Source organism: Physeter macrocephalus, chromosome 21 (assembly GCF_002837175.3).
Source record: "Physeter macrocephalus isolate SW-GA chromosome 21, ASM283717v5, whole genome shotgun sequence".
Classification (NCBI taxonomy): Eukaryota; Metazoa; Chordata; class Mammalia; order Artiodactyla; family Physeteridae; genus Physeter; species Physeter macrocephalus.
In genome coordinates, this window is record NC_041234.1 from 3,088,018 (window position 1) to 3,102,854 (window position 14,837).

The 14,837-nt window shown below is 38.4% G+C and overlaps 1 protein-coding gene across 1 annotated transcript in view; it reads left to right on the forward strand.

Moving 5' to 3' along the window:
* The window catches only part of PPEF1 (protein phosphatase with EF-hand domain 1), a 132,402-nt gene that overhangs the window by 57,048 nt on the left and 60,517 nt on the right, over positions 1 to 14,837 (forward strand). The window contains exon 6 of the mRNA XM_028482558.1: positions 6,050 to 6,189. Coding sequence (XP_028338359.1) covers positions 6,050 to 6,189 — 140 coding nt within the window. The remainder of the gene's footprint in view (positions 1 to 6,049; positions 6,190 to 14,837) is intronic.

Consider the following 14,837-nt stretch of genomic DNA (forward strand, 5'->3'; position numbering starts at 1 on the left):
GCAGGCCCATTGGCCATGGCTCACGGGCCCAGCCGCTCCGCGGCACGTGGGATCTTCCCGGACCGGGACACGAACCCGTATCCCCTGCATCGGCAGGCGGACTCTCAACCACTGTGCCACCAGGGAAGCCCTGAATTTTTGATATTAAACTAAAAAAGGAAATTTTGATGCCTAGTGGTTGAGAATAATTTAAAAACACACCTACGAAGAAAATGTCCAAGTAGTTAACCAAATTTTCCCCACGACATTTATTTCATAAGGTATCTTTTCACCACTTTTTGTAGCACCTCCTTCATAATATATTCATTTAAAAATGTGTAATAGGGCATATTTCCGGGCTGTCTGTTATCTTATACATCTCTCTATTATAGAGTCCTAGAATCATAATGATTTAGTTATTATATGTATCAGAAAAAGAGATTTACAGATTATTGCTGTATGTTGATTTCACTTTCAAAATTTTTTCCAGCTTTATTAAAATATAATTAACATATAACATTATATAAGTTTAAGGTGTACAGTATAATGATTTCTTATATGCATATATTACAAAATGATTACCACATTGTTAGTTAACACATGCATCAATTCACATAGTTACAATTTTGTGTGTGTGTGGTGAGAGCTTTTAAAACGTACTCTCTCAGCAACTTTCAATATACAATAGAGAATTGTTGACTAGAGTCACCATACTGTACATTACTGTAGGTTGCTTTCTGATGGCCCTTTTTGGTGGGAAAGTTCCAGACAACCTCTATCTAAGCCTGTTTGGCAGAAGTGCTATGACCCCTAAGCAGGGTATATTTAGGGACTGGAAGGTCACTTAACATTTCCAGATACCAGGGCCAGTTTAATGGTTTTGACTCTGAGGCACAGAATATGCTGAGACATTCTAGGTGTTCCAAAGGTGAGAGGTGACCTACATGTCCTACTGCTTGCTCAAAGCCAATTCATAGGGCTTGATGGGGAGACGCTGCACATCCATTCCCCAGTCTGATTTTTCACATCAGCCTCCTCCCACAGGTAGAAAGCCAAAGCTGCTATATACATAGCAGCAGGTTTAAACAGAGTCTGGTCGAAGTGGGGAGTGGGATGGAGTGAGTGGAAGTGTTGTTTTGACTTTTCTTTCTGCTTCCCAGATCAATCAAAATGTCCTATCAAGCCAGGTATTTTATATTTTTTTGTTGCTATAGTGAATAAGGTATTTCCCCCACTATATCTCCCTAATGATTATTGGTAGTATTTAGTAAAGCATTTGGTTTATGTCTGTTTATTTTGTATTGTGATACTATTGAACAGTAACATTAAATAATAATAATTATTATTATTACTACTCATATTTATTAAATGCCATGTGCCATGTCTTTTAAGTGCTTTAAATATATCATTTCATTTAGTTTTCATGACAAACCAGTGGAATTAGTATTCTCATCCCCCTTTTGTGGATGAGAATACTGAGGCTTATAAGGTAACCTCCCAAGGTTATTCATCTTATCAGTGGTGAAGCTGTGATTCAAACCAGTGAGATTAACTGCTTTATTATTTTAATTCTCCTATCAATTCTGGGAGTTTTTCAATTGATTTCCTTGAGTGTAGAGATTTAATCACACTGGTCACAAGTAAGTTTATTTTTTTATCTTTCTATCCAAGAGTCACTGCTCTTATTTTGGCTTCATGTTTTATTATATTTGCTGGAGATAGCAGAATAGTGTTAAAATGAAACAGTCAAAGTGGGCATCCTCGTTTTGTTAATGATTTAATGGAAAAACCATTACCGTTGATATAAATTTTTAAAAATACGTGAAGGAGGTATCCTTCCATTCCTAGTTTTCTGAGTTTTTAAAAAAATCAAGAACAGGTGTTGAATTTTACAAAATGTCATTTTGGCATCTATTGAATTTATTGTATGGACACTCATGATTTTAATTCAGATTAATAATTGAGAAATGAAATAACTATAAACATGGTTCAATTTGTGCTTTTCTTTTTCCAGCCATGTCTGGAGCTTGTATTCAAAGTGACATGCAGGGTGGTAGAGGCAGAAATTGTTTTTTTTAAAAAAAATATGGGCTTTAGATTTTTCCTAGTCCAGATTTTGACTCTGTACTGGGCAAAAGAAAAGATTGTGTGTAGGGGTTATTTTTGAGGTATTTTCTTTAGAACAACTTGTTAAGGCATCATTCAGTTATAATTCAAGATTTTATTATATTTAATTACTATAGATTCATGTTGACAGAATTGTAAACCAAATAGGTATGGATTAATTCTAATTACATGTTGCACAAATACTTTTATAGCTGGCATTCATTAAATTATTATTATTAGTTATAATAGTTACAGCCCACAAGGACAGTACTTGCATTTGAAATGTTAACGCTTTTGATTGTTTTCACATATGATGCACGTTAGCTACCCACATTAGGAAGAAAATCTGTTATTCTTTTTTATGTGAATAAAAGCCAGCAGAAGGATTATGATTTGATGTTTATTGATATTTCATATTGAGTAGTTTTGATTAAGAATGGTTTAGGGGGCTTCCCTGGTGGCGCAGTAGTTAAGAATCCGCCTGTCAATGCAGGGGACACAGGTTTGAGTCCTGGTCCGGGAAGATCCCACATGCCCCGGAGCAACTAAGCCCGTGCGCCACAACTACTGAGCCTGCGCTCCAGAGTCTGCAAGCCACAACTACTGAAGCCCACATGCCACAATTACTAAAGCCCAGGCGCCTAGAGCCCGTGCTCTGCAGCAATGAGAAGCCGGCGCACCGCAACAAAGAGTAGCCCCCGCTCGCTGCAACTAGAGAAAGCCCACGCACAGCAACGAAGACCCAATGCAGGCAAGACTAAAAAAAAAAAAAAAAAAAAGAATTGGTTTAGGGAATTCCCTGGTGGCCCAGTGGTTAGTATTCCACGCTTCCACTGCAGGGGGCCCAGGTTCAATCCCTGGTTGGGGAATTAAGATCCTGCAAGCTGCACGGCAACGCCAAAAAAAAAAAAAGAAAAAAAAATTGGTTTAGGGAAATGGTGCTTTTTCATATATTTATCACTGAACTTATAAGAAATGAGGGTCATCAAATGTATGGAAGGAAGGGCCAGACTGGATTTTTTTTTTTTAAGAAGAAAAGCAATATTTTTATTATGGTCTTAAATAACAAGACTGAGTTTTAATAACCAGAACTGGTGGAATTGACTTGATGTGTCAGTTAGCTGATGAGAAAGGGAAGTTGACAGAACATTGGTGAAGGCAATGATTGGGAAAAGAAAATCAGTTCTTGTTTATACCTCACCAGTTGGGATTTCTCAGTAAGGTAGTTTTAAGATGATATAGTGCGGGAATAAAGACGCAGATCTACTAGAGAATGGACTTGAGGATACGGGGAGGGGGAAAGGTAAGCTGGGACGAAGTGAGAGAGTGGCATGGACATATCTACACTACCAAACGTAAAATAGATAGCTAGTGGGAAGCAGCCGCATAGCACAGGGAGATCAGCTCGGTGCTTACGTATAACTGATTCACTTTGTCATACAGCAGAAACTAACACACCATTGCAAAGCAATTATACTCCAATAAAGATGTTAAAAAAAAAAAGATGATATAGCGAAACTGCTGAGGTTGTTTTTGGTTTTGTTTGGTTGTTTGTTGTTGTTTTCCCAAGAGGAGCCTGATTTTTCAGTAAGTAAAGCTGGGAAGAAGAAAGGGGTTTTTTTTGGAGTAAGATGCTATTCTAAGAAAGACTACCAAGTAGAAATGATCATTAAGATAGTCAAGTAGAATATTTTGGCTTTTCAGCCTACAAAATGAACCTGAGATAAAATTTACCAAGATGCTCTGCATTTCTAGTTTTCAAACATAAAATGAAATAATTAAGTTTCCTTAAATCTCAAACCAAATCCAAATGAGAAAAATAACCTCTGCTGGACCACACTGAAGACAGACATTATTACTCCTAAATTTAACTTCTTATAAAACAAAATCAATTACCACCAAAAAATATTGGAGTACACAATAATTTAGAAAACATTTTAAAATTACCAAATATTATGACTTTAGAAAAAAATTTCAAGTTTAGTTTTTAATTGTAATCTCTCAGCATAACTGAATAATGAAAAACAATGTATTCTATCTACATCTGCTAACATCATACCTTCCAAACCTATAGAGAACTTCTTATTCATTTATTTATTTATTTTTGGCTGCATTGGGTCTTTGTTGCTGCATGCGGGCTTTCTCTAGTTGCGGTGAGCGGGGGCTACTCTTCACTGTGGTGTGCAGTCTTCTCATTGCAGTGGCTTCTCTTGTTGCGGAGCACGGGCTCTAGGCATGCGGGTTTCGGTAGTTGTGGCACACGGGCTCAGTAGTTGTGGCACACAGGCTTAGTTGCTCCGTGGCATGTGGGATCTTCCCAGACCAGGCAGGGCTTCAACCCGTGTCCCCTGCATTGGCAGGCGGATTCTCAACCACTGGGCCACCAGGGAAGCCCTAGAGAACTTATAATTAATGAGCTTAGTAGCAATTCAGTATTAATGAGCTGAAGAGTATGTCGTTGTCCTCTCTATCAGTTATCTGTTACTGCAATAATACTGTGTATTAAACAACTCTAATAGCTCAGTAGCATGTAATAAACATTTCTTTTTGCTCACAAGTGTACAGATCAGCTGAGCACTTCTGCTGATCTTGGCAGACTTGATTTGGCAGTTTTTTGGGTCTTGGCTGGAGTTCACTCATGTGTTTACAGGTCTGCTGGTGGGTGGCTGATCTAGGATGGCCGTGGCTTGGGTGACTCAGCTCTGCTGCACATGGTCTTGGAGATTTCAGTAGACTAGCCTGGGATTTGTGGTAGTGGCACAGTTTCAAAAGAGAGAGCATGGAGGCATACAAGGCCTCCTGAGGCCGGCTTGGAACTGGTACATAACACTTCCACCATATTCTTTTTTGTTTTTTTTTTGCGGTACGCGGGCCTCTCACTGTTGTGGCCTTTCCCGTTGCGGAGCACAGGCTCCGGACGTGCAGGCTCAGCGGCCATGGCTCACGGGCCCAGCCGCTCCACGGCATGTGGGATCCTCCCGGACCGGGGCACGAACCCGTGTCCCCTGCATCGGCAGGCAGACTCTCAACCACTGCGCCACCAGGGAAGCCCTTTTTTTTTTTTTTTTTTCACCGTATTCTTTAGTCCAACTCAAGTCACAAACCCAACCCAGCTTCAAGGGCTGGGGAAGGAGACTGTTGATGAGAGTGGCTGCAAAATCACATTAAAAAGAGCATGACTAGAGGTTGGAGTAGAGAATTGGGGATACTTTTGCAATCAATCTACCATATCACTTTTCATCTTTCTCCACCTGAATTGGCCAGATTTCTTTTCTTGGGCTGACTGTTTCATAGGCAGTCTAGCAAGAAAGAGATCCTGGGTCTCAGCACCTACTGAAATGGGCAGTGCAGTTAATCGGTTACACAGAAATATCTCTTTGAGAGAGAGAGGTCCTTTGGGAATTTCTGCCTATGGTTTGTTACCAAGAAGAAAAAGAAAATCATGTCAGAAAATTGGTTTTTATGTGACAAGAGAAACAAATCAATTACAGTTAAGAAAAATTTGGAAGTGTTTAACAGGGAAAAATTGAATGTTGCCATTTAATTTTCTGTAGATCCTGAATAGCCACAGATGTTTGAACCAAATACAATGCACTGTTATGTTTCCAGCCCTATTTGTAAAAATCTGAGCTATTAGAGTGGGCCAAAAAAAATGTAGAGTTAGAGCTTCAGAGCATCAAAATATCTTGATTGACCAGTTTTCCCTGTGCTCCTCCCTCTCCTCCCCACTGAAGAACTCACTGCTTTGGTAAAATGTCCACCTGGGAAGGGTTAATGATGATTCATGTGAATGTACCTACTGATCTCAGAACAAATCATTCCTCATGGTTATATGTGGGTTATCTTGGTATTCATAACATTTAGCACAGTGCCTTACATGGGCTAGGTATTCAAGAAGTTATTTATTGCATTTTAAGTATGGTAATGTAGATTTTTCCCCCCTTTTCTGTCTTTCCATTTCCAGAATTAGTAACTCAGGACAAGGATAGACAGGACTATTTGGGGTTGATAGACGTCCCAGACTCCTACTGTGGTCCTCGGCTGCGATTTCCTCTCACTTTTACTGATATTGATTTACTTATTGAGGCCTTCCAGCAACAACAGGCAAGTAGAAGCAGATACTGTCCTGATTCTTGTACATAACATGTGCTCACTGACTATGTGTTGAATGAATAGATGAAAATACTACAGCAGAAATGCATTCCCTTGGGAAAAAACTTCACATTAAGTGAGAGCTACCCTCTGCTTTGCTTAACCCATTAAATACAAATCTCCTCAGGTGCACAGAAACCTCCTCTCTATCTATAGGCTTACAGTATTTCCTTGTTCTTTTTCTGAGGTTTAATTCACATACCATAAAATTCACCATTTTAAAGTGTACGATTGATTCAGTGCTTTTTAGTACATTCACAGGATTGTGCAACAATCACTAATATCTAATTCCAGAACATTTTCTTCACCCCCAAAAGAAGTGCTGTACTCATTACCATTCCCTCCTCCCCCACTCCTGGCAACCACTGTTCTACTTTCTGTCTCTGTGGATTTGTCTCTTCTGGATATTTTGTAGAAACGGAATCATGTAATATGTTTCCTTTTGTATGTGGCTTATTTCCCTTAGCATAATGTTTTTAAGGTTCATTCATGCCATAGTATGTTTCATCACTCCTTTATTTTTATGGCTGACTAATATTCTATTATATGAGTATACCACATTTTGTTTATCCATTCATCAGTGGATGAACATTTGGATTTTTTCTACCTTTTGGCTATTATGAGCAATGCTGCCATGAACATTTATGTGTAAGTTTTTATATGAACATATGTTTTCAATTCTATTGTATCTATACCTAGGAGTGGAATTGCTGAGTCATATGGTGACTCAATGTTTAACGTTTTGAGGAACTGCTAAATTGTTTTCCACAGTGGCTACACCATTTTACATTACCACTAGTAATACATGAGGGTTCCAGTTTCTCCACATTTTTTGCCAACACTTGTTATTTTATGTTATTTTTAAATTTTAAATTTTAATTTTATTATAGCTATCCTAGTTGTGTGTAAAGTGGTATCTAATTGTGGTTCTCATATGCATTTCCCTAATGGCTAAGATGTTGAGCATCTTTTCATGCTTACTGCCCATTTGTACACATTCTTTGGAGAAATGTCTATTCACATCCTTTGCCCATTTTAAAATCAGGTTATTTGTCTTTTTACTATTGAGTTGTAAGGGTTCTTTATATATTCTGGATACAAGTCCCTTATCAGATATACAATTTGCAAATATTTTCTCCCATTCTGTAGGTTGTCTTGTCACTTTCTTAATAATGTCTTTTGAGTCACAAAAGTTTCTAATTTTGATGATGTCCAATTTATCTCCTCTTTTCTTTCGTTGCTTGTGTTTTGGCATCATATCTAAGAATCCATTGCTAAATCCAAGGTCATGAAGATTTACCCCTATGTTTTCTTTTAAGAATTTTATAGTTTTAGCTCTGACATTTAGCTCTATGAGCCATTTTCAGTTAACATCTCTATATGGTATGAGGCATGGGTCCAACTTCATTCTTTGCATGTGGATATGCAGTTGTCCCTATACCTTTTGTTGAAGAATCTGTTCTTTCCCCATTGAATGGTTTTGGTTCCTTTGTAAAAAATTAATAGGCCATAGCTGTCTGGATTTATTTCTGGACTCCCAATTCTTTTCCATTGGTGTGTGTGTCTATCCTTATGCCAGTACCACACTGTCTTGATTACTGTAGCTTTGTGGTAAGTTTTGAAATCAGGAAGTGTCAATCCTTTGACTTTGTTATTCTTTTTCAATATTGTTTTGGCATTTAGGGTCCCTTGCAGTGAATTTGAAGATTGACTTTTCCATTTATGCAAAAAAGCCCGCTGAGATTTTGGTAGGGGTTGCACTGAATTTGTAGATTGCTTTGGGTAGTATTGTCTTCTTGACAATATTAAGTCTTCTAATCCTTGAACATGGGATGTTTTTCCATTTATTTGGGTCTTCTTTAATTTCCTTCAGCTATGCTTTATAATTTTATACTTTTCAGTGTACAAGTCTTTCACTACCTTAAATTTATTCCTAGGTATTTTATTCTTTTGGTTGCTATTATAAAACGAATTGCTTTCTTAATTCCCTTTTGAACTGTTCATTGCTGGTTTATAGAAACACAACTGATTTTGGTGGGTTGATCTTTTACTCTGCAACTTTGCTGAATTCATTTATTAGCTCTAATAGGTGTGTGTTTGTGTGTGTGTGTGTGTGTGTGTGTGTGTGTGTGTGTGTATTCTTTTGGATATTCTATATACGGAATCACATCATCTGTGAATAGAGTTTTACTTCTTCATTTCTGGTTTAGATGCCTTTTATTTCTTTTTCTTGCCTAATTGCTCTGGCTAGGATTTCCAGTATAATGTTGAATAGCAGTGGTGAGAGCAGACATGCTTTTCTTGTTCCTGATCTTAGGGAGAAAGCTTTTAATCTTTTCACCATTGAGTTTGATGTTAGTTATGGTTTTGTTTTGTTTTGTTTTGTTTTGTTTTTGTGGTACGTGGGCCTCTCACCGCTGTGGCCTCTCCCGTTGCGGAGCACAGGATCCGGACTCACAGGCCCAGCGGCCATGGCTCATGGGCCCAGCCGCTCCGCAGCATGTGGGATCCTCCCGGACCGGGGCACGAACCCGTGCCCTCTGCATCGGCAGGCAGACCCTCAACCACTGCGCCACCAGGGAAGCCCTGTTTTGTTTTTAATAAATGCTGTTTATCAAGTTGAGGAAGTGTCCATCTATTCCTAGTTTTCTGAGTGGCTTTATCATGAAAAGGTGTTGGAATTTGTCAAATACCTTTTCTGCATTAATTGAGATGATTGTGTGTTTTTTTCCCTTCATTATAGTAATGTTGTGTATTACATTGATTAGTTTTCTTATGTTGAACCACTGTTATATTCCTGGAATAAATCCCACTTGGTTATGGTATATAATTCTTTAGAAATTCTGTTGGATTTGGTTTGCTGGTATCTTGTCAAGGATTTTTGCATTTTATTTGTAAGGGATATTGGTCTGTATTTTCTTTTTGTGTGGTGTCTTTATCTGGCTTTGATATCAAGGTAATACTGTCCTCATGAAATGAGTTAGGAATTGCTTCCTTCTCTTCTATTTTTTAGAAGAGTTTGAGAAGGATTGGTGTTACTTCTTTAAACGTTTCATAGAGTTCACCAGTGAAACTGTCTGGTCTTGTACTTTTCTTTGTTAGGAAGTTTATGATTACTGATTCAATCTCTACTTGTTCTAGATCTGTTCAGATTTTCTATTTCTTCTTGAGTGTTTTGATAATTTGTGTGTTTCCAGGAATTTGTCCACTTCATCTAAATTATCTAATTTGTTAGTATACAATTGTTCATAGTATTCTCTTATAATTCTTTTTATTTCTTTGAGGTCAGTGGTAATGTCCCCATTTTCATTCCTGATTATAGTTATTTGCATTTTCTCTCTTTTTTTTTTTTTTTTTTTTTTTTTTTTTTTTTTTTTTTTTGCTGTCCGCGGGCCTCTCACTGTTGTGGCCTCTCCCTTTGCGGAGCACAGGCTCCGGACGCGCAGGCTCAGCGGCCATGGCTCACGGGCCCAGCCGCTCCGCGGCATGTGGGATCCTCCCAGACTGGGGTGCGAACCCGGTTCCCCTGCATCGGCAGGCGGACGCGCAACCACTGCGCCACCAGGGAAGCCCACTCTCTTTTTTTTCTTGGCCAGTCTAGGTAAAGTTTTGTCGATTTTGTAGCTCTTTTCAAAGAACCAACTTTTGGTTTTGTTGATTCTATTGGTTTTCTGTTCTCTATTTCATTTATCTGCACTCGAATCCCTAACTTCTTTCTTCTGCTGGCTTTCTGTTTAATTTGCTCTTCTTTTTCTAGCTCCTTAACTCATTACTGATGGGGGAATTTTTGTAGAAACTAATGCCTGTGGCTGGCGATTTATATTTTGGCTGGCCAAAAAGTCAATTCTGTTATTTCACTAACACTTTGCAGGTTATTACATTCAGTAGTTATATCTGACACACCTGGAAAGTCTTCTAATTTTTGTGAAATGTTGTCTTCTATCCACTCTTCTGTAGAAGCAAAGGAGCATTCTCCAGCACCACGAGTTTCATTTTCACTTTCCGTATCAGAATCAATCACTAAGGTTTTTTGTCTTTTTGTTGGTCTTATATTCACATCATCTGAATCAGAACTATATTCTGAAGAACTGTCATCTTCTGGACACTAGTATATATGTTGCTCAGACAGTCAGAGAAAGTTTCTGCATAAAGTTCACCGAACAGTTCTTCTTCACTCAAAATTTCACAATGTGTCATTTTTGAAAATTTTATGTTTATAATATACACAAGGTTGGAGCAAAAACCTAATGGAGCAAAATGTGAATGATAATGACAATCATAAGTTATATAATGAACCCTTGATCAATTTTAAGCTCTAACAACTTTGCATGGTGATGTTAATTGTATCACTCTCTAAAAACGTATTGATATGTCTCTGGTCAATAATGTTCAGGTAACAAAAGACGTATTAATGTGTCTCTGGTCAATAATGTGTTAAGCATTAAGTCAGGCTTTTCATTCCAGATCTTTCTTCTTTCTTAATGTAGGCATTTACAGCCATACATTTCTCACCGAGCATTGCTTTTACTGTATCCCGTAAGCTTTGGTATGTTGTGTTTTGATTTTTGTTCATCTCAAACTATTTTCTAATTTCCCTCTTGATTTCTTCAACATATTCAAGAGTATGTTGTTTAATTTCCACATATTTGTGAACTTCCCAGTTTTCCTTCTGTTATTGATTTCTAGTTTCATTCCATCGTGGTCAGAGAAGATACTTTGTATGATTCCAGTCTTTTAGAATGTATTGAGGCTTGTTTTGTAGCCTAACATCTGGTCTATCCTAGAGAATGTTCCATGTGCACTTGTAAAAAAATGTGTAGTCTGCTGTTTTGGGTGGAGTAGTCTATAGATGTCTCTTAGGTCTAGTTGGGTGTGAGGTCTCCGAAGTTTCTTTTCTTTTAGGCTGTGTTCACCTAGTGTTTTGACAGAGATTTCCTTGAACACCAAGAGCCATTACAAAAGAAAGAAAGGGGGCTTCCCTGGTGGCGCAGTGGTTGAGAGTCCGCCTGCCGATGCAGGGCACATGGGTTCGTGCCCGGGTCCAGGAAGATCCCACATGACGCGGAGCAGCTAGGCCCGTGAGCCATGGCCGCTGAGCCTGCGCATCCGGAGCCTGTGCTCTGCAATGGGAGAGGCCACAACAGTGAGAGGCCCGTGTACTGCAAAAAAAAAAAAAAAAAAGAAAGAAAGAAAGAGAGAGAGAGGGAGGGAGGAAGGGAGGGAGGAGCAAGGGGAAGGGAGGGAGAGGGAGGGAGGACGAAAGAAAGGAGGAAAAAGGGAAAGAAAGAGGGAGGGGGAAGAAAGAGGGAGAGGGAAAGAAAGAAGGGAAGGGAACAGAAGGGAAGGAAAGGGAAGAAAGGACAATCTAGTCTTTGCAGATTGGCTCTCTGTTGGTGCACTCCTTTACTGCTTAGCCTGGCTGTTTACAAATCCATCTTAGCCTTTACTTTTTGCTTGCACTGTGCCATTTTTAAGTTGCCTCTTTCTTAATTCAGCATTGGTTGCTGTGAGCTTTGACTATTTTCCAGAGTTCTGACAAAGTTGGGTCTGACAGGTTTTTTTGTTTGTTTCATCTGTTTTTTTGGCCTGAATTTTCAGTGTTTCTGCAGAGGGAGGGGATCTTGGAACTACCTACTTCATTATTTTCTGACATCAGTCCAGAACTCTCATTCTCAGGTTAGGACCTTAAGGGTGTACCCTAGGAGTAAGAGTGAATGAGAAGTACTGGCTCTGTAGGGAGTGAAGCAAAATTTTGAGTCATCTAATTGCTGAAATTGAATTGAGATCATCCTAGACAGCTAGTGCTCCTAGCCACCCGCCAAGAGAAAATTTAAACCCTCTCTGTAAGAAAATAGGGCCTTAAATTATTTCTTCAAGTTTTCACATACAGTATCCAGAACTTAACACAAATGTTAACCAGGCACAGGAGGATGCAAGATTCACAAAAGAAAACTGAGGCAAACAGCAAACAATGGAAACAAACCTATAGAGTTTTTAGATAATGGCATTATCAGACTCAGAGTTGAAAATAAATATGCTTAATATGCTCAAGGACATAAAAGCTATAACAAAAATTCAAGGAGCTATAATAGAAAAGATAGACAATTTTGATTTTATAAAAATGAAAAATATATGATGCTAAGGGAAGAATAAAAGGTTCAAATCAACATAGTGTACAGTGTGCTCCTATTTGTTAACAAAATTAATAAGCATTATATATTTTGATTTTTAAAAATTGAGATAAAATTCACATCACATAAAATTGATTGTTTTAACCATTTTAAATAAAGTGTATGATTCATTGGTTTTTAGTATATTCACAATGTGGTGCAACCATCACCACTATCTAATTCCAGAACATTTTTATCATCCTCAAAACAAAACCCTGTACCTCATTCCTTCTTCTCCCTAGCCCCTGGCAACCACTAGTTTACTTTCTGTCTCTACAGATTTGCCTAATCTGTGCATTTTATATAAATGGAATCATATAACATGTGCCTTTTGTGTCTGGTGGCTTCTGCTTGGTATAATGTTTTCAAGGTTCATTCATGTTGTAGCATGTATCAGTCAGTACCTCATTCCTATTTTTGGTCGAATAATATTCCTTTGTGTGAATATACCACATTTTATTTGGGAGATTATGTACTTATACATGTGTTTGCATATTCATATGTGGTTATACTGATTTTTTAAAATTTATTTATTTTATTTATTTATTATTTTTGGCTGCATTGGGTCTTTGTTGCTGTGTGCAGGCTTTCTCTAGTTGCGGCGAGCGGGGGCTACTCTTCGTTGCAGTGCGCGGGCTTCTCATTGCAGTGGCTTCTCTTGTTGCAGAGCACGGGCTCTGGGCACGAGGGCTTCAGTAGTTGTGGCATGCAGGCTTCAGTAGTTGCAGCACGTGGGCTCAGTAGCTGCAGCTCATGGGCTCTAGAGCACAGGCTCAGTAGTTGTGGCGCACGGGCTTAGTTGCTCCGCGGCATGTGGGATCTTCCCGGACCAGGGCTTGAACCCATGTCCCCTGCATTGGCAGGAAGATTCCTAACCCCTGCGCCACCAGGGAAGCGTGGTTATATTGTTTTTTATATGCTTGCAAGTGCATAGAATATTTTTTGGAAAGATACTCAAGACACTCTTAACAGTGGCTGTTTTGGGGAATAGGGAAAGGAGACTGAAGTCTGGGGAAGAAGGAAAATTGCTTTTCATTATTATACTCCTTTTTGCTGTTTAAATTTTTATTTCAACTTTAGAAATGTGGGGGGTTTTTTTCATTTAAAAACTAGTTACTTTTTAAAAAAGAAAATCGTTTAAAAATAATATTTTCCTCTCTCAATGCCTTTAAAAGAATGTATTTTATTTAAGTTGCCATTTAATCTGAATATATTTGTAAACATAGAAATCAACTTCTGAGTTAACTCTTTTGAGTATTTAATATTGCTGTAAACACCATTATAATGTTACTGAAAGAGAAGTAGACTGGCTTTGTAGGGACTAATAATACCAAAGTGATTTTAACCAATTGAAAAAGGACCCAGAAAAAACATTTTCATAATAGGAATTTTCTGTTGTTGCAATATATCCTCAATGATTATTTGTTAATTTAACTTAATAAAACAACTGCCTTTTCAGACAGTAATTACTCTGATTAGCACTACAAATGGTCCAGAAAGTCTACAGTCGCAACTTAAGGTAACACTGCAGCCAGTTTTGGGAATCAATAAATTAAATATGGAAATTAAAATAAATCATTCTGTCAAAGTGTTTTGCCTATTCCTTTAAAATCTGGCTAAAGGAAAGTTCAAGATTTGACTCACCGATTTAGAATGCTTTTGTGGGGAAATTCATTAGCAATCCGTTAGGTTTGGAGAGACAGGAAATGTGGGTTGCTCCCCACTAATTAACATCCAGGGGACCTTCTCTTTCCTCCTAATTCTCACATTGCTTCCAATCCCGCTTCCTGGATTTTTTTTTTTAAAAAATAAATTTGGAGAATTTCCTGATTAAATAATTTTAATAGGAAGTGGAAATGGAAAATAATTTCATTATTTTAATAGGAAGTGGAAATGGAAATTTCAGGGCACCATGAGATAGAATTGTCCCAAAGGGTTCCATCTGTCCTGAATCCCATACCCAAAGCATTATCTGAACAATATGTAGATATGACCTCTCTCTCAGCCTCCAATAATCTAAACTAGGGCTGTCCAATAGGAATATAATGTGATCCACATACATAATTTAAAATCTTCTAGTAGTCAACATTATAAAGGCAAAAAGAAACAAGTGAAATTAATTTTAATAATGTGTTTTATTTACTCCAACATATAAAATTATCATTTTAATATGTAACCATATTAAAAGTTTTTAATGAGACGTTTTACTTGTTTTTTTCATACTGTCTTTAAAATCCAGTGCATAGGGCTTCCCTGGTGGCGCAGTGGTTGAGAGTCCGCCTGCCGATGCAGGGGACACGGGTTCGTGCCCCAGTCCGGGAAGATCCCACATTCCGCGGAGCGGCTTGGCCCGTGAGCCGTGGCCGCTGAGCCTGCGCGTCCGGGGCCTGTGCTCCACAACGGGGGAGGCCACAGCAGTGAGAGGCCCGC